This window comes from Miniopterus natalensis, chromosome 2 (genome assembly GCF_054644295.1).
Source record: "Miniopterus natalensis isolate mMinNat1 chromosome 2, mMinNat1.hap1, whole genome shotgun sequence".
NCBI lineage: Eukaryota > Metazoa > Chordata > Mammalia > Chiroptera > Miniopteridae > Miniopterus > Miniopterus natalensis.
The window spans coordinates 152,142,090-152,162,482 of record NC_142082.1 but is presented as its reverse complement, the minus strand read 5'-3'; the positions used below and the strand labels follow the sequence as shown (position 1 = coordinate 152,162,482).

Sequence of the window (20,393 nt, the reverse complement as noted above, 5' to 3'; positions counted from 1 at the left end):
GTGAAATAATTGACTGGGCAAGGGTCTCCGTAACATTCATATCTGAATGGCTAAGATGTATGATATCATGAATTATGACATAACTATTATATTTCTTTGTTTCACTGAAACAGTAAATTCTATAATGAATTTACAGGCCGATGTTCAACTTTGCTTTTGGCGAATGGGCATTTAAATACTTCAGGAAGGTAGGAGCCAGAAAATAGCTAGAAAGGTAATTATGCTTTTAGAAATAACTTTACTTAGAATTTATCCATATTGGTACATGTCTTTTACAACAGCTCAAATATCTATGTAGGAAAAGGAAATCTCCAGGGAAAACAGGTAATTTAAAATCTTTGTTAAGAAACAAACACAATACCCTCCCCCTCCCCTGCCAATCCACTGGAAGGCATGCTAAGATTACCATTCAAAAACAAGGACGTACCAAACAAACAGAATAATAGCACTATGAAAGTATTTAAAAGCCTGGTAAATCACAAACCATATTACATGTTGGAAAGCCCATCTCCAAGACCATCCTTTCCTGGTAGTATGAAGAGCATAGCTTTGATAAGCATCAATAAGCAGTCCATGTCACTTGCTTTAATTTGTTTGGGCCTACTAATTGCTCCAAGACTTCTCGTGAATGATCTACAAAAGAAAAGATTGAAAATACATTAATTCGCCCAGCCAGGCATGGCTCAGCGGTTGAGCACTGACCTAGGATTCAGAAGATAGCAGTTTGATTCCCGGTGAGGGCACATGCCCAGGTTGCGGGCTCGATCCCCAGTATGGGGCGTGCAGAAGGCAGCCGATCAATGACTCTCATCATTGATGTTTCTCTCTCTCTCCCTCTCCCTTCCTCTCTCTGAAATCAACAAAGATGTATTTTTAAAAAAGAAAGAAAAGAAACAACATTCATTTCAAAAAAGAAAATACATTAATTCACAATAATCAGAGATATTTCATGTGTCTGAGGATGATAACTATTATATCTCATAGGGTTATTTAAAGGATTAAATGAGATGATATGTAAGACTAGTATACAACTAAAAATACATTTAATTAATGGTAGCCCTTGCTATTATTAGCTGCAGTGCACATATTATGGTAATACTTTAAAAAATCAGGCATAGTCTGGCCGGGCATGGCTCAGCTGTTGAGCATCGATCTAGGATCCAGGAGATCGTGGTTTGATTCCCGGTCAGGGCACATGCCCGGGTTGCGGGCTCAACCCCCAGTCAGGGGCGTGCAGGAGGCAGCCAATTGATGACTCTCTTATCACTGATGTTTCTCTCTCTCTCTCTCCTTTCTTCTCTCTAAAATCAATAAAAGATACATTAAAAAAAAAATCAGGCATATATTGTTTTTCCTGTAATTTCACCAACCGGAGAATACTGGTGCAATTTCATTATTACCTTGTAGTATAGTCTTTCTTAGGCTCCTGGCAGGAAATAGATGACACACTAAAGTGGGGTGTCTGAACAGGGTTTAATGAAGCAACTATTTTCAAAGGATGAGCAGGATTAAAGAAAGCCCACAGGTATGGTAAAGCACCTTGGCAAGCTGCAACATGTCCAAAAAGGTTAGGGGAGGGAGCAGTTACTAGAACAGGACAACTTGAAATTTATTATATAGGAAATCTAGAGTAAAGACAGGTTTCTAATAGGTTGAAAGTAAAAGAATGGACAGATGTATCACATAAACAGCAACTATAACAAAGCTAGAGTGGCTATACTAATAGAAGAGAAAATAACACTTCCCAACTCATTCTGAGGCCAGGATTACCCTGACACCAAAGCCAGACAAAGACACTACACCCACCTCTTACGAATATGTACTCAAAAATCCTCAACAAAAACTAGCAAACCAGATCTAGCAACATATAAAAAGGACTATATGCCATGATCTACTGGAACTTATTTCAGAAATGCAAGACTGGTTTAACAGCTGAAAATCAATTCATTTAATACACTGTATTAGTTTCCTATCGCTGTTGTAATAATTTACCACAATCTTAATGGCTTAAAACAACATAAATTTATCAGAGGGTTTTGGAGATCAGAATTCCAAAATGGGTCTCATTGGGCTAACGTCAGGTTTTAGCAGACCAACATTTCTTTTTGGAAGCTCTAGGGGAGAATCCATTGTCTTGACTTTCCCAGCTTCTAGAGGCCACCACATTCCTTGCATTTTGCCATATTCAGTGAACAGCATTGACAGCTCTCTTCTCTGTGATTCTCCTACTTCTGCCTCCCTCCTATACTTTTAATGAGTCTTATGATTACATTAGGCTTACCTGGATACTCAGGGATAATTTCCTTATTATTATTTTTAATATATCTTTATTGATTTCAGATTTCAGAAAGAGGAAGGGGAGAGGGAGAGAGACAGAAACATCAATGATGAGAGAGTCATTGATCGGCTGCCTCCCACACACCCCCAACTGGGGATTGATCCTGCAACCTGGGCATATGCCCTGACCGGGAATCAAACCACAATCTCCTGGATCCTAGGTCGATGCTCAACCACTGAGCCATGCCTAGCCAGGCAATTTCCCTATTTTAAGGTCAACTTTGATAAGCAACTTTTAAATTCCATCTGCAACCTTATATAGCATACCATACACATAGGTTCTGGGCATTAGAACATGGACATCTCTGGGTAGGGGCACTACCTGCCTATGACATATAGCATATCAATAGAATAAAGGACAAAAATCACATGGTCATCTCAATAGACACAGAAAAAGCATTTGAAAAATCCAATACGCGTGATAAAACTAATCAACAAACTAGGGAAAGAAGGGAACTTCCTCAACCTGGTAAAGGGCACCTATGAGAAACCCACAGCCAGTATCATACTTAATGGTGAAACACTAAACGTCTTCCCCCTGAGAAGAGGAACAAGACAAGGACTTCCGCTCTTACCACCTCTATGGAAATTAGGGAAGAAAAAGAAATCAGAGGCATTCATGTTGGGAAGGAAGAAGTAAAACTATATTCTTGGATTGTGTAACAGCGTGTATAAAATATCCTGAGGAATCCTCTACAAAACTAGAAATAATAAACAAGGTTGCAGGGTAGAAGATCAATATACAAAAATCAAATGTGTTTCTGTACACCAGCACTGAACAAACCAAAAATGAAATTAAGAAAATAATTCCATTTATATTATCAAAAAGAAAAATTACTTAGGAATAAATGTGATAAGTGAAAAACTTATACTCTGAAAACTATAAAACACTGTTGAAAGGAATTAGATCTAAATAAATGAAAAAACATCCATGTTCATACACAGAAGACTTAATATTAAGATGGCAATACTCCCCAAATCTACAGATTCAATGCAATCCCTACCAAAATCCCCCTTTAAAAAAAAGAAATTAACAACATGATCCTAATATTTACATGGGAATTCTACTGACCCAGAAGAACCAATACAATTTTGAAAAAGAACAAATTGGAAAAGAATTTCATTGTAGCTGGTGTTTCTAGGATTGCTTTGGCATTTTTACTAGTTATGAATATGTTATCAAACATTACATATAAATATTTGCTTTCTGACTCTATGTCACTCTTCTGTAGGAATTTATTATTAAACATAAATAGGACGATACTTTCCCTCCAATAGTAAACATGATATATTTTCATGTAATTTAAAATTTTTGATGCTAGATGGCAGTATTACATCACTCACTCTCCTCAAGCAGCTTTTCCCCATGAAAATGTAGAGTATTTAGGACTGTGAGTTTGACTAGCAGGAATAATCAATGCAAGTGAGTTTATTGTAATATAGGGACAAAACTGTAGGGCTTAAAAAATTGCTCTTTTAGGGAAAGAATTGTGGATCAGGTGACTTAGGTTTTAACTTCCAATTCTATTCTTTTTTAAATCCTCACCCAAGGATATGTTTTTATTGATTTTTAGAGAGAGAAGAAGGGACAGAGAGAGAAACATTGATGTGAGAAACATCAACTGGTTGCCTCCCATACATGTCCCAACCAGGGATCGAACCCACAACCTAGGTGTGTGCCCTGACCAGGAATGGAACCCACAAGCAATGATCTGTCTCACAAACAATGATCAGAGTTCTAATGCTTCATAAAGCAGTTCTGTTGTGCTGGGTTAGTAACAAATGAATAAATAAGGATGAGGTAATGGAATAATATAGGATTTAGAAAATGAAAAATAAAAAATAAAAAAAGAGTTGTCCTTTAAGCAAGCGCTCAGCTTAATTACAGAGAAACTGAAGCAAACTACTTGGGTCTTAAAATAGTTTTGTTTTGGCTGTTTGTGGCAAATCTTGACAATGTTATCATCTAGGAATCTATGTAAAGAACTTGCTTGTAAAGTAACCAGGCTGAAACAAATCCTCAGACATCACTAAAATTCCAGTCAATTCAAAGCAGCAGATTTCCTGTTGGGTTTCTGCCTCTCAGTGTAAACATAAGGACTCTGGCACAGTCTAGTTGCTTAATTGCCATTCTAAAATCTACACCTCAGTGCCTGTGAGAGCTGTGAAACATGTCTAGAAAGTTATGAGAAACTGAAATGCATGTACATTGTAGGAAATTAACAAAAGTATATGAGTTGAACTTAGTGATAATCACTGCAGAGATAATTAAAACTTAATAAGTTTAAAAATTATTTTACTGCTTCTTATGATTTACAATATTTTAAAATAGTAGTTTAGTTTTTGTCTCTTCTGCAGAAAAAACCCTGAGCACTTCTAACAGTTTTAAAATCTAATTTATAATGTGTTTTCTTTATAATCTGACTGTAAGGTTAGAAAATTTTATAAATGTTTAGAAATATAATAGAGAAGATAAACCTGTTAATTCAGGAAATCTGATGGGTAACTATAGTGGGCACTGCCAATTTGGGGGTCAGGTTGTTGTGAGGGTAACATAATATTAGAACTGTACAAACATACGTACATACATACATTCTTTTTAAAATATCAATTGTATTGTCTTATAGTCATATATGAGCAATCACATGAATACATAAACAAGAGGAAACATGTTAAAAAATATTATCAGAGGAAATAAAATATTTAAGAATAAATCCAAAAAAGGTGGGTGGGGGGCATGTTATATAAGGTGTCATGAAAGAAGAAAGAACTCTCAATTTTCAGGCGAAAAAAAGCCAAAACATTTTTCATTGGAGAAAAAAATTAAAAATTAAATATAAAATGAATATATTAGCGCACTTTATTTTCATTCAATGATGGTAGCAAAAGGGGAAGAGGAGAGATGATCTGGGTAGTTAAAAAACTCCAGCTTTTTCTCTTTAAGAAACTTTATCAACAAAAACCACTGGGTATAAACTCTTGCATTTTTATCAGGTCCCCCAACTGTATGACTGACTGACAGTTATACATAAGGGAAAGTTGAGATCCATAAAAGATAAGCTATTCAGTGTTTAGAGAGATGGCAGGAAACGGGATAGGGGCTCATTTCACTACATCTTGAGATTTTAGTTTTAGTATTGGCACTATTATTAAAATCTGTGTCACAATGGGCAAGAAACATTTCAGTATTTCACTTTCTTATTCTGTGAAATCAGGGATCAGAAAAATAATATACATTGTATTCTGTACTAAAATAATTTTGAGAAATGCCCAGATAAAGAAATTTAAGTTTCTTAGCTATAATATTTTTCAGAACCTTTGATAAATTAATATTTATTATAGTGTTGTTACATTTTCCAAACTTTTTTGAAATGTAAACATTTTTTGTTTTATGCTATACCTCTGGTGTCTTCTAGAACACCATACCATGTACTGTGTAGTTTAGTGAATTCAAGGGATTTGGAGGTAGATTGAGGAAAAATATATGACCACAAGGCGGCAGTAGGACACAGCAAGCTTCATTTGGGTCACTCTTTGATATGTTTGCAAGCAGAGTCCCTCACAAGAGATGCTCCAAAGGGGGGGGTGGGGTGTGTGTGTGTGTGTGTGTGTGTGTGTGTGTGTGTGTGTGTATGCATGCTTGGTATGGGGGAACACTCTCAGAAGAGGAGTAGGGGAGTAGGGTAAGGGAACTCCCATAGGACTGAGGACGGGGTTTATGTGTCATGATGTTGCTGGGCAGCAAAATAAGGAGTCTCTCAGTTAGAGAGCCCCTAGGTCAAGAGTGGCTTGGGGTCTTTTATAGACCTGGGTTTATCTTATCTATAGGTAGTAATGTTGAGTACGGTTTTTCAGGGTATGCAAAGCAGGTAGGCTCTAAATAAATAGATTTAAAATCTGCTTATTTAGGTTTTATTTGAAGCAACTGTATGACTAAAAATTTGAGTTTGGTGCCAGAGGGCTTTTGAGCTAATAGTACCAGTCTGCTGTGAAAAAGTAAACAATATAGGGCCAAAATATACAAGCCATCTTTAGCTCATTTATATAACAGTAATACAGGTGGTAAATGCTGAACTAGGTTACCTTCCAGGTCAAAAATATTGTTATTCTATTCAAACTATTTTGAACTCCTGCCATTTCAATGTCTGCTTCCACTACTTCATCAACCACATGAAAATATAAGAAATTATTTAAAAGGGATATTGTGTTCTTGCTACAAATGCTGAAGTTGACTGATAATGTTTCTTTACTGTATAGCAATGTTTCTCAAAATACGATATGGAGATCCCACAGTGCAAGATCCTTTCAGAAGTGTGAGCTGAACTAGTCACTTTATTTGACTTAAAGAATATCTGATAACCTAAGGTTATTCAGACTTGGATACTTAGCAAAATAAGCCTGTCACTTCAAAAAAATAAACAAACAAACACTAAATTATAGAGTTTGTGGCCAATGAGAAAATTTTACCTTTCAAGTGAATTTTGGAAAATTTGTAGCTATCATTGTGATCTTCAGAGCTATCTGGTACCTTTGTGATGAGATCAGTGGTGATATTAACAAATGTGATTTTAAAAAATAATTAAATGTGTTGACATTGAAATATCCATATTATTCAGAGAAACTATATTTTCCAAACTGCCCAGGCATGATGTTACAAAATCATATATGGGTAAAAGATCCATTCAAAATTCAAGACAGATCAATGCACTGTAATGTAACTATATAAAAATTTCATTGGTATATTTTCTACTTCCACGCTGCAACTAACCTTTAAAAAATTACCACTTGCAGCACTCTGATATGCCATGCTTATGTGGCCCAGGAGTCAGAGCCAGATGAGGGCAGTAAAATGTTGGTGTGAAAGTTTAAATTAAGCCAACGTTGAGGCTCTGGGAGTCCACTCTTCCCTGAAAAACAGTGGTGGTGCATTAAGATAATCTGGAGTGACATGAGGGTGGGATGCAGCTCAGGAGTCTCACTGCACATTGCTGTACAGGCTGTGAAGCAAATCTGAGCCCAGTTCCAGACCAGTGCGCCTAACCGCATGCATTTGAATCTGCCACACAGCCAGAATGAACTAGATTACTGATCACTGTGCAGTGTGCAGTGTGGGTTAGCACCTGCACAGCAGCTCGCATGCTGTGGTTGGGGTTGAGCCTCACAGTCAGGTAGCCTGAGGATGGGTCCCAAGCACAAACAGGCCAGCAGCAATCAAGACTCAATTACAACAGGAGGACCCACATCACACACACAAGGGGCACTCCTAGAGCACCCAGCTCAAGAAATCAAGTAGAATGTACCATTGGATCCCACAGGGCATCTACCACATAAGGCCACCTCACAAAGACTGGGAGTCATAGCAGATATATCTAACACATAGAAGCAAACATAAAGAGGCAGCCAAAATGGGGAGACACAGAAACAGGCCCCAAATGAAAGAACAGGAGGAATCTCTAGAAGTGCTAAATGCTAAATAAACTCTATTTATCAGAAATAGAGTTCAGCCCAGCCGGGCGTGGCTCAGTGGTTGAGCATCGACCTAGGATCCAGGCGATCAGGGTTTGATTCCTGGTCAGGGCACACGCCCGGGCTGCAGTCTCGATCCCCAGTCGGTGGCATCCAGGAGGCAGCCAATCAATGACTCATCATTGATATTTCTCTCTCTCTCTCCCTCTCCTTTCCTCTCTCTGAAATCAATAAAGATTTTTTTTTTAAAAGAAATAGAGTTCAAAGTAATATTTATAAGGATGCTCAAGAAACTTAGTGAGAACTACAAACACATGAAAAAGGACATAGAAACCATGAAAAAAAAACAGTCAGAAATGAAGAATACAATATCTGGCCTCAAGAATACACTGGAAGGAATAAAAAGTATGTTGGACAAAGCAGAGGACTGATTCAGCAATTTGGAAGACAAGGTAGAAAAAAAGAATGAAAATAGTTTATGGGAACTTTGGGTCAACACGAAGTGTAATAACATCCACATCATAGGGGTTGCAGAAGAAGAAGAGGGCAAGAGATTAAGAACCTATTTGAAGAAACAATGACTGAAAACTTTCCTAACCTAGTGAAAGAGACACCTAAGTCCAGGAAGATCAGAGTCCCAAACAAAATGAACCCAAAGAGGCCCACACCAAGACACATCATAATTAAAATGGCAAAGGTTAAAGGTAAAGACAGAATCTTAAAAGCAGCAAGAGAAAAGCAGTTAATTATCTACAAGGGAGCTCCCATAAGACTGATTTTTCAACAGAAACAGTTCAGGCCAGAAGGGATTGGCATGAAATATTCAAAGTGATGAAAAGCAAGGACCTAAAAACCAAGACTACTTTACCCAGAAAAGCTATCATTTATTTTTTATTTATTTATTTATTTTAAATATAAGAAAAGCTATCATTTAAAATTGAAGGAGAAATCGCTAACCTAGACAAGAAAAAACAAAAAGATTTCATCACCACCAAACCAGAAGTGTTAAAGGGTCTGTGAGGAGGAGGAGGAGGGAGGAGAAGAGGAAGGAGAAGAGGAACAAGAGGAAGAAAGAAGAGGAACAAGAAGAAGAGGAACAAGGAGAGGAACAAGAGGGGAAGAGAGAAGAGGAACAAGAAGAAGAGGAAGAGAGAAGAGGAACAAGAGGGGAAGAGAGAAGAGGAACAAGAAGAAGAGGAAGAGAGAAGAGGAACAAGAGGGGAAGAGAGAAGAGGAACAAGAAGAAGAGGAAGAGAGAAGAGGAACAAGAGGGGAAGAGAGAAGAGGAACAAGAAGAAGAGGAAGAGCGAAGAGGAACAAGAAGAGGAGGAGAGAAGAGGAGCAAGAAGAAGAGGAAGAGAGAAGAGGAACAAGAAGAGGGAGAGAGAAGAGGAGCAAGAAGAGGAAGAGAGAAGAGGAGCAAGAAGAGGAAGAAGAGGAACAAGAAGAAGAGGAAGAGAGAAGAGGAGCAAGAAGAAGAGGAAAAGAGAAGAGGAACAAGAAGAGGAGCAAGAAGAAGAGGAAGAGAGAAGAGGAGCAAGAAGAAGAGGAAGAGAGAAGAGGAGCAAAAAGAAGAGGAAGAGAGAAGAGGAACAAGAAGAGGAGCAAGAAGAAGAGGAAGAGAGAAGAGGAGCAAAAAGAAGAGGAAGAGAGAAGAGGAGCAAAAAGAAGAGGAAGAGAGAAGAGGAACAAGAAGAGGAAGAGAGAAGAGGAGCAAGAAGAAGAGGAAGAGAGAAGAGGAACAAGAAGAGGAAGAGAGAAGAGGAGCAAGAAGAGGAAGAGAGAAGAGGAACAAGGAGAAGAGGAACAGAAGAGGAAGAGAGGAGAGGAGCAAGAAGAGGAAGAAGAGGAACAAGAAGAAGAGGAAGAGAGAAGAGGAGCAAGAAGAAGAGGAAGAGAGAAGAGGAGCAAAAAGAAGAGGAAGAGAGAAGAGGAACAAGAAGAGGAGCAAGAAGAAGAGGAAGAGAGAAGAGGAGCAAGAAGAAGAGGAAGAGAGAAGAGGAGCAAAAAGAAGAGGAAGAGAGAAGAGGAACAAGAAGAGGAAGAGAGAAGAGGAGCAAGAAGAAGAGGAAGAGAGAAGAGGAACAAGAAGAGGAAGAGAGAAGAGGAGCAAGAAGAGGAAGAGAGAAGAGGAACAAGGAGAAGAGGAACAAGAAGAGGAAGAGAGAAGAGGAACAAGAAGAGGAGGAGAGAAGAGGAGCAAGAAGAAGAGGAAGAGAGAAGAGGAACAAGAAGAGGGAGAGAGAAGAGGAGCAAGAAGAGGAAGAGAGAAGAGGAACAAGGAGAAGAGGAACAAGAAGAGGAAGAGAGAAGAGGAGCAAGAAGAGGAAGAAGAGGAACAAGAAGAAGAGGAGGAGAGAAGAGGAGCAAGAAGAGGAAGAAGAAGAAGAAGAAGAAGAGGAAGAAAGAAGAGGAACAAGAAGAGGAGCAAGAAGAAGAGGAAGAGAGAAGAGGAGCAAGAAGAAGAGGAAGAGAGAAGAGGAGCAAAAAGAAGAGGAAGAGAGAAGAGGAACAAGAAGAGGAAGAGAGAAGAGGAGCAAGAAGAAGAGGAAGAGAGAAGAGGAACAAGAAGAGGAAGAGAGAAGAGGAGCAAGAAGAGGAAGAGAGAAGAGGAACAAGAAGAAGAGGAGGAGAGAAGAGGAGCAAGAATAAGAGGAAGAGAGAAGAGGAGCAAAAAGAAGAGGAAGAGAGAAGAGGAGCAAGAAGAGGAAGAAGAAGAAGAAGAAGAAGAGGAAGAAAGAAGAGGAACAAGAAGAAAAAGAAAACAAGCAAACAAACAAACAGAGGAACAGGGTTTAATGAATAAAATGGCAATAAATGCATGCTTATCAATAATCACTTTAAATATAAATGGCTTAAATGCTCCAATCAAAGACATAGGGTAGCTGAATGTATAAACAAGCAAGACTCCTATATGTGCTGTCTACAAGAGACCTACCTCAGAATGAAAGATATGCACAGACTAAAAGTAAAGGGGTGGAAAAATTATTTCATGCAAATGAAAATGAAAAAAAAAAGCTAGGGTAGCAATACTTATTTCAGACAAAATAGACTATTTTTTAATTTATTTTTAAAATATGTCTTTATTGATTTCAGAGAGAGGAAAGGAGGAGAGATAGAAACATCAATGATGACAGAGTCACTGATTGGCTGCCTCTTGCATGCCCCCTACTGGGGATCGAGCCTGCAACCAGGGCATGTGCCCTGACCAGGAATCGAACAACAATTTCCTGGATCATAGGTCAATGCTCAACCGCTGAGCCACACTGGCTGGGCGACAAAATAGACTTTAAAACAATGCCTATAAAACAGACAAAGAAGGACAGTACATAATGATAAAAGAGCAATCCAACAAGAGGATATAACTCTGGTAAACATTTATGCACCAAACATAGGAGCACCTAAATATGTAAAGCAAATCTTGATGGACATAAAAAGAGAGACTGACAGTAATATAGTAATAGTAGGGGCTTTTAACACCTCATTGACATCAGCGGTAGATCTTCCAGACAGAAAATCAACAAGAAAAAGGTGGCTTTAGATGACACACTAGATCGGATGGATTTAGTTGATGTCTTCAGAGCAGTTCACTCTAAAGCAGCAGAATTATATTCTTTCCAAGCACATGGAACATTTCCTAAGATAAACCACAGGTTAGAACACGAAACAAATCTCAATAAAATTAAGAAGATTAAAATCATATCAAGCATCTTCTCTGACCATAATGGTATGAAATTAGAAATCAACCATAAGAAAAAAACTGAAAAACACACACAGTCATGGAGGATAAATAACATGGTATTAAACAATGAGTGGGTTAACACTGAGATCAAGGAAGAAATCAAAAGTTACCTTGAAACAAATGAAAATGAGAACACAACAATCCCAAATCTATAGGACACAGCAAATGCAGTCCACAGAGAGAAATTTGTAGCATTAAAGGCCTACCTCAGAAAACAAGAAAAAACTCAAATATACAACCCAACTTTACACTTAAAAGAACTGGAAAAAACAACAAACAAAGCCTAAAGTGAGTAGAAGGAAGAAAATAATAAAGATATGAGCAGAAATAAACAAAATAGAGTCTAAAAAACTATACAAAAGATCAATAAAACCAAGATAAACAAGATTGACAAACCTTAAACCAGACTCATCAAGAAAAAAAGAGAGAGGGCCTAAATAAATAAAATCAGAAATGAAGGAGAAGTAACAACTGATACCAAAGAAATACAAAAGATTTTAAGAAAATATTACAAACAACTATATGCCAAAAAATTGGAAGAAATGGAGAAACTCCTAGAAAAATACAATCTTCCAAAACAGAATCAGGAAGAATCAGAGAATCTGGAAAAGACAGATTACAATTAGTGAAATTGAAGCATTAATAAAAAAAACTCCCAGCAAATAAAAGTCCTAGACTGATGGCTTCACAGTTGAACTTTAACAAGCATTCAAAGAAGAACTAACACCTATCCTTCTCAAACTATTCCAAAAAATTCAAGAGGAGGGAAGACTCCCAAGCTCATTTTACAAATTGGACAGGTACATGCACCATACACAAGGGTAAACTCAAAGTGGATAAAAGATTTAAATGTAAGATGTGAAACCATAAAAATCCTAGAAGAAACCATAGGCAGTAAAATCTCAGACATCTTTCATAGCAATATTTTTGCAGATATGTTTCCTAGGGCAAGGGAAACTAAGGAAAATATAAACAAATAGGACTACATCAGCAAAAGAAACCACCAACAAAATGAAAAGGGAACCTACTGTATGGGGGAACACATTTGCCAATGATACATCTAATAAGGGGTTAATTTCCAAAATATATAAAGAACTTACACAACTTAACACCAGGAAGACAAACAATCCAATTAAAAATGGCAAAGGACCTAAATAGACACTTATCCAAAGAAGATATACAGATGATCCATAGACATATGAAAAAATGCTCAACATCACTAATCATCAGAGAGATGCAAATTCAAACCACAATGAGATATCACCTCACACCTGCTAGAATGGCTACCATCTATAAATCAACAAACAAGTGCTGGCAAGGATGTAGAGAAAAGGGAACCTTAGTGCACTCTTGGTGGGAATGCAGACTGGTGCAGCCACTGTGGAAAACAGTATGACGGCTCCTCAAAAAATTAAAAATGGATCTGCTGTTTGACCCAGTGATTCCACTCCTAGGAATATATCCTAAGAATCCTGACACATCAATTTGAAAGAATATATATGCCCTGATGTTCATAGTAGCATTATTTACAATAGCCAAGATCTGGAAACAGCCCAAGTGCAGATCAGTAGATGAGTGGATTAAAAAGATGTGGTGCCCGGCCAGGCATGGCTCAGCGGTTGAGCATCGACCTAGGATCCAGGCGATCGGGGTTTGATTCCCAGTCAGGGCACATGCCTGGGTTGCGGGCTCGATCAATGACTCTCTCATCATTGATGTTTCTATTTCTCTCTCTCCCTCTCCTTTCCTCTCTCTGAAATCAATAAAGATATATTTAAAAAAAAAAAAAAAAAAAAGATGTGGTACATTTACACAATGGAATACTATGTGGCTGTAAAAAAGAAAGAAATCTTACCTTTTCTGACAGCATGTATGGAGATTATTATGCCAGTGAAATGAGCCAGTCAGAGAAAGACAAATACCACATGATCTCACTAATATGTGGCATCTAATGAACAAAATAAACTGACAAACAAAATAGAAGCAGGCATGGATACATGGAACAAACTGACAGCTGTCAGAGGGGAGGGAGGTGGGGGGAACTGAATGAAAGAAGGTAAAGGAATTAGCCAAAGACCATATATGCACAGCCCATAGACACAGACAACAGTGTGGTGATGGCCAGAGGGAAGGGGTTACAGAAGTTGGGTGGGGGTGGGTAAAGGGGGAAAAATGGGGACACTTGTAATAGTGTCAACAATAAAAAAGAAAAAAAAAAGAAAAAGAAATTACCACTTGCTGAGTTAGGGGTAATATCAAAGAAGCATATCCACAATGGTCGGAAAAGTGATTTGAATAAAAATACTCTCTTTTTCATGTAATAGGTTTACTATTTTTAAAATGTAAATTAATAAATCTATTAAAAATGCCTCAGCTTTAATTTTTTAAAAATATTTTTATTGCCCAGCCGGACATGGCTCAGTGATTGAGCATCGACCTAGGATCCAGGAGATTGAGGTTCGATTCCTGGTCAGGGCACATGCCTGGGTTGCGGGCTCCATCCCCAGTGGAGGGCAGCCAATCAATGACGACTCTCTCATCACTGATGTTTCAACTCTCTCTCTCCCTTCCACTCTCTGAAATCAATAAACATATATTTATAAAAGATATATTTTTTTTTATTGATTTTTTGAGAGAGAGGAAGGGAGAGAGAATGTGAGAGTGGACCATTGACTGGCTGCCTCCTGTACACCCGCTACCAGGGATGAGACTGAAACCTGGATATGTGCCCTGACCAGGAACTGAACCAGCAACCTTTTGGTGTACAGGACAATGCCCAACCAACTAAGCCACACTGGCCAGAGGTCGGCTTTAATTTTTTTAAAAAAATATGTTTTTATTGATTTCAGGGAGAGGAAGGAAGAGGGGGAGAGAGATAGAAACATCAATGATGAGAGAGAATCATCAATAGGCTGCTTCCTGCAAGCCCCCTACTGGGGATTGAGCCCACAACCCAGGTATGTGCCCTGACTGGGAATCGAATTGTGATCTCCTAGTTCATGGGTCAATGCTCACCCACTGAGCTACACTAGCTGGGCAGCTTTAATTTTTAATTTAATAATATAACCCACATAAACAAAAACTCTTTGAGATCCTCAGTTTTTAAGAGTGTAAATGGGTCTTGTGATCCATTTGAAAAATGTTGCCATAAAGTATTATCTCAATCACGAAAAAGTATAAGTAGTTGTTTTATCCCATCACCAATACAAAATTACAAGGAAAAACCAATAGAATTTGTTCTGAAACAAAGTGGGAATACAAAATCTAAGAGTCTTCATGAATTACATTTCTAGCATGTATCTTTTGGAGAGAAGATAAAATAAAAATACTAGAGGGAAGGAGAAATATATGCTTTTAACATGCACACATAAATCAACATGGTTCCTTACAAAGAATAAACCATGGGACATATTTTGCTTTCAGATGAATATAGCTGTTCAACAGTGTGTGTGAACCATTGCTCTTGGAGGAAGCTGGTTCTGGTTTGGGACTCTTTTTATAGAGTCTGGTAGTTACATAGATAGAAAAGAGTCTATGTAAATTCGCCAGGCTGCCATGCCCCATCAAGTCATAAATTCCAGGTCTATTTAAATAAGCAATCTAAGCAGACCCTTTCCATTGGCAAGTACCGTTAGCATGTTTATAAGGAGGTATGGCTTAGGCAATAGTTCCCTTGGTGATCCTGAGTTGAAGGGGGTGAGACACAGGTTAGATGGTCACTCCTTCCATTGTAATACCAAAAGGACTGAACTATACAGTCACAAAATTCCCTAAACTTAGGAAGAAATGGTAGGTATTCAGCTCCAAGAAAATAAACTATATGTTCATAATTTGACTAATGTTTATCAAGAGTGTTATATAATATTATAGATGGAATAATCTAATAATTCCACAGATAGTCTAGAGATTATAAGCAAATAGCTCTAGTTGATCAAGTTTCTAAACACATTAATTCAGAAGTCTACTGAATAAATAATTCCTTGAAATAGGAAATGGCTAGGTAGGTCTATTAGTATTAGGAATCAGTTTAGGTTTTTGTACTATATTATGTTTTCAAGTGTTATGACATCTGAATAAATCAGAATATTTAAAAGTCTTTTATATTTCTGTAGAAAGGGAAGTAATCTTTAATTGACCACAGGCATGGGAATGGCTCTGCTGATATTTTTCTGGTATTTTTATTTTTGTAATAATAATTATCATTTTATTTGTGATTTAAAATATTTCTAAAAATATGGCATTTTCCAATAATGCTGTTTTGATGTGTATGCTGAACAAGTATGGCTCTTAAGGTACAAGGTTGACATAAACTCCATTTTTTGTCTTTTTTTGTCTCTATTCATTGAGGAGTCATTCTTCCCCTGCTCTGGATGAACCCTTAGGTAATACTATGACTTTCTCATCATCCCTACTATAAAATGTCCAACCACATTTTAGTTGCAAAATATCCAATCCCCCCTCTGCACCCATCCCTGTAGGATGGCCCTTCGTCCCACCATACCCACACCTGGCTATGAGCAACATTCATGCACCCTCAGATTCTGGGAGCGCACGCTGATTTTAATGCAGCAGCAGCCTTTCCTTCACCCCTAGTATCAACAGCTACCTGTGCAAAGGGCGCCTATCAGGCCCTATTACTTCTGCTGAAACTCCTCTTATTGGGCTCTAGGTAAAAGGTCAAATAGTACTCTCCAAAGAAGTCCTTATCCCAACTTTTTTTTTCTTTAATTTAAAAAAATTTTTTTCTCAATCCTTCCACCACCCTCCAACCCCCCAAACCCTCCCCTGATAGCTGTCAGCCTGCTCTCTATGGGTCTGTCTCTATTTTGCTTGATAGTTCATTTTGTTCATTAGATTCTATATATAAGTGAAATCATATGGTACTTGTCTTCCTGTGACTCTCTTATTTCACTTAGCATAATGCTCTCTAGGTCCATCCATGCTGTTGCAACCAAAATTCTTCCTTAACACTCATCATTTTAACCCCTTAAAACCTTTATGGATGATGGGTTTCTAAGGCTGTGAAATAGGTTCTCAGATATTTCTTTTGAAAATTGGCATCTCTGGCATTTCTCTCATTTTTGAATTTTATACCTATTGTATTTTGTTGAAATTTCCATTTTAATGTCTCAATAAAGTAGCTATATTGTATAGTATAATTAATTTTACTTTTTAAATCTAGAATTATACATATTTATTAAGTATCTGTATGTATAACACTGTGCTAGATATGGAAGACAAAAAAATAAGAAAATAATTGGTGGAGGTAGGAGAGGGTAAAGAGGGGATAAATGGTGATGGAAGGAGACCTGACTTGGGGTGGTGAACACACAATACAATATACAGATGATATATTATAGAACTGTACACCTGAAACCTATATAATTTTATTAATCAATGTCATCCCAATAAATTCAATTAAAAAAATAAAAAAGAAAGAACTACATGGCATAATCCCTGTCCTTTAGGATCTTAAAGTTTAGTTGGTAAATTCGGTATTTGGAGTCATTATGTGTATGAGGAACAAAGATTTCCTAATGTCTGGAATCACACTAGCTAGGCATTTCTCTTGAATTCACCAATGGATAATATATCTTTGGCTACCAGTGATCTCACTAATTATGTAATTTACCTCAAAAGATCCCTGGTTTAAAAATCAGATTAATCACTGCAACATATTTTCCAGACTTGAAAATTGGTATTTGTCTATCATTTATATATTAATACAGGCACATTTAAGCATTTTAATATTGTTCTTGTTGTACTCAAATAAGTTTTTGGTTGTACCTTCTAAAGATTTCATTACCCATTAAGGTCTCCCATAATTGCTTTAAGCAGTTTGCCTAAGGATAAGTTTTCTTGGTTGGCTGTATACATTTTTTCTAATTTAACTTCTATTGAAAGTAGAGGGAAAATACCAATTTAATTATTTCCAAATGGTAACCAGAAAGATAATCATGGTAAAATTAGCAGAAGTTTATTTTATAACATGTTGTGTAGCCAAGTGTCCTGTGACAAATATAACAGAACATTAAAATAGAACTATTTCAGCTAATGTTTCAGGACTAGAGCTACCAGCTACTCTCTCATTCCGAAATGAGTTACCAGACCATCTATATATGACTTGCAAATGTTTGGCTGAAAACTGATTTTGGAATTCATGGTGCCTCATCCATTCAAAGATATAAAAGTGTTAAAGTGGGAAGGGATGGGGAGTTGTAAATGGAAGAAAGGATTTCTTTAAAGAGCTGTGATTTGAGTTCTAGAAAGAGGGCTGGAGGCGCTTGCTCTTCCCCTCAAGCCTAGTGAGAAGGGGCTCTAAGGAGATCAGGTGGACACCGTGGGGCACACAGTACACTACTAGTATGTCCCTTGGAGCTTTGGGGACAGAGTGCACTAGTATCAGACCCACACCTAATAAAACTAAAGGACAAAAGGCTATGGCAAGAGTCCATGAAGCTAAAGAGAAGGCTGAATTTGGGAAATACCTGCGCTCTCATTGTCTGAAGTGTGTTTCCTGTGTGCAGATATGGGCTGGCATGAGGTTGCCTTATATTTTGCTCATGAAAGTGTCAGAGAGGGGGAGAATTCTCCCTGTAAACTTTTATAGTTTTTATGGCTGGACTAGTAATAAAATAAAAGTGACACAAGAGTAGATTAAAGGAGAAAAACCAATTTAATATGTGCTCAGTAGAGAATTACAATACTCAGATCATAAAATGAGGCTCGAAGAAATGACTGAGCCAAGCACCTTTTAATACTTTTTAGATAAACAAACAATAATTTGTAAAGAATTGACAGGACAAAAAAGTTAGTGCTCATTAGGAAGGAATCTAAGCAAGGCTTGGGTATTCATTAGTGAGGAATCTAAACAAAGTTTGGGTTTAAGTAGTAAATTAATAAAGTGTCTATAGAAGCTCTGACTCTGGATCTCAGCTCTAGTGATAAGGTTGCCTCTTTCAGCCCTCCTGAAGCAGGGAGGACACCTTTCACATGGGAGATTATTTCGTCCACTCAGGAGAAAAGGGAGGCTCAAGGTGCCCTCTGGCACTGGATGCTTATCAAGTGACCTTAAAGTAATTAGTATGCCATAGTGGATATTTTGGGGTGGCCTGTCTTGGGCCCTGACAAAAGCAACCCGGGTAGGTTAGGAAAACTAAAGAGACTGAAAGTGTATTGCCAGATGCCTGGGAGCAGATGGAGAAAATGCTAGCCACTAGCCAGAAGAGACACATGCACTTGAATCAAGAGAACTGCAGATAGGAGATGTATGCAATGATAAGGGGGGCAGTAGGAAGTGGGCTCTGAATGACCAAAACATGCCCCGCTTTGGCGAGAGCATGGATCTGGATCAGCTCACCCATAGAGCCCACAGTGCTGACACTAGATCATAGTAGTAGTGGTCAAGGAAGATGTTTTCTTTCCCACCATGTACTGACACTGGTGGGATCAGAAACTATGGTGGGCAAACTAGGGAAGGAAGAGAAGCATGAGATGGTGAGACAGAGAAACTAACAGTGCCCCCTTACCCACTGCAGCCTATCCACCTACAACAAACCTGAGCTGACTGGAGGAGCAGAAAGCTTTAACTTGAACTTGTTTGGAGTATTACATGGGCCTAAAACATTTTAATTACTGAAATGAGAGGGTTTCAGTGATATGAAATGACAAGGCTTTTTATTTTTAAATGTTTCTTTTTTTTTTTTTTGTCTTCATTGATCTCAGAGAGAGGAAGGGAGAGGGAGAGAGAGATAGAAACATCAATGATGAGAGAGTCATTGATTGGCCGCCTCCTACACGGCCCCCCACTGGGGATCAAGCCTGCAACCCAGGCATGTGCCCTGACTGGGAATCAAATCTCGATTGCCTGGATCCTAGGTGGATGCTCAACTGCTGAGCCATGCCCGGCCGGGCATGACAAGACTTTTAACTATCTGAGAATGATATGAAAAGTCAATGGCACATGTCTGATATTTCACCTGGCTTTGGGAAAAACTAGCACCTTTAAAGCAGATCTGTAATTGAAACAGTGAGAGGAAAATAGTCATTTTGTGAGTATCACCTACTGTTTCAACGTATTGAAATGTGCACAGAGCTCAGTGGGTACATTTTTGCACTTTTAGTTGGTATTCTGAAAAGGTTTGTTATCAAAGGTTGCTGTTACTACATTTCACATATTGTGGTCTCCTCCACCTTATAAGAATAGCTGACTTTAATTTAGAGTACAATTTACTGCCTTGTTTGATGACCAGAGAGACTCCTTCTACCTTCTCACAACCCCAAGAGTAATGTACACATGTACCATTCCCCTGTAGTCAGTTCTAGGAATTTTTCTCATTTTAAATTATTTTCTTAAAATTATCATTACTAAATTTAACAGGTGAAATCATCCACATGATACAAAATTCAAAAGGTAGAAAAGGGTATGTAGTGAAGGTTTTTTCCTACCCTTGTCCTTCTACACTTTCCCCAGAGGTAACCACTGTTAACAGGTCTAAATGTCCCTTTTAGCTTTAGTTTTATGAGAACTGTCTTGCCTAAAATAAGATTTAGTCTTTGTTATAGATGTCACTGATAACCAAATATAATCCATTACAGACTTGGTTTAGATTGGCAATCCAAACAAACAAAAAACAGAAGTTGTCCAAAGGACTTCTAGGGAAGTAACTCAATCTGGAGAGTAACTGTTTAGACTGTAATTAGAGAAATGAGCTGGAAGGACTGGGCATGAGTACTGATTTACAGGTGAGATCCAGGTTGTACTCTGGCATGAGTATGGTAATACAAAAGGGGTGAGGCATTGTGTTTTGGGCAGCATGGTGGTATCATAGCTCTTATACAGGCCAAA

At 38.0% G+C, this 20,393-nt stretch overlaps 1 protein-coding gene across 1 annotated transcript in view; it reads right to left on the bottom strand.

The window, feature by feature from the left end:
- Positions 1-224: 224 nt before the first annotated feature.
- Positions 225-20,393, bottom strand: part of AMN1 (antagonist of mitotic exit network 1 homolog) — a 45,748-nt gene continuing 25,579 nt past the window's right edge. Inside the window, exon 7 of the mRNA XM_016199084.2 lies at positions 225-633. Coding sequence (XP_016054570.1) covers positions 560-633 — 74 coding nt within the window. The 3' untranslated portion in view covers positions 225-559. The remainder of the gene's footprint in view (positions 634-20,393) is intronic.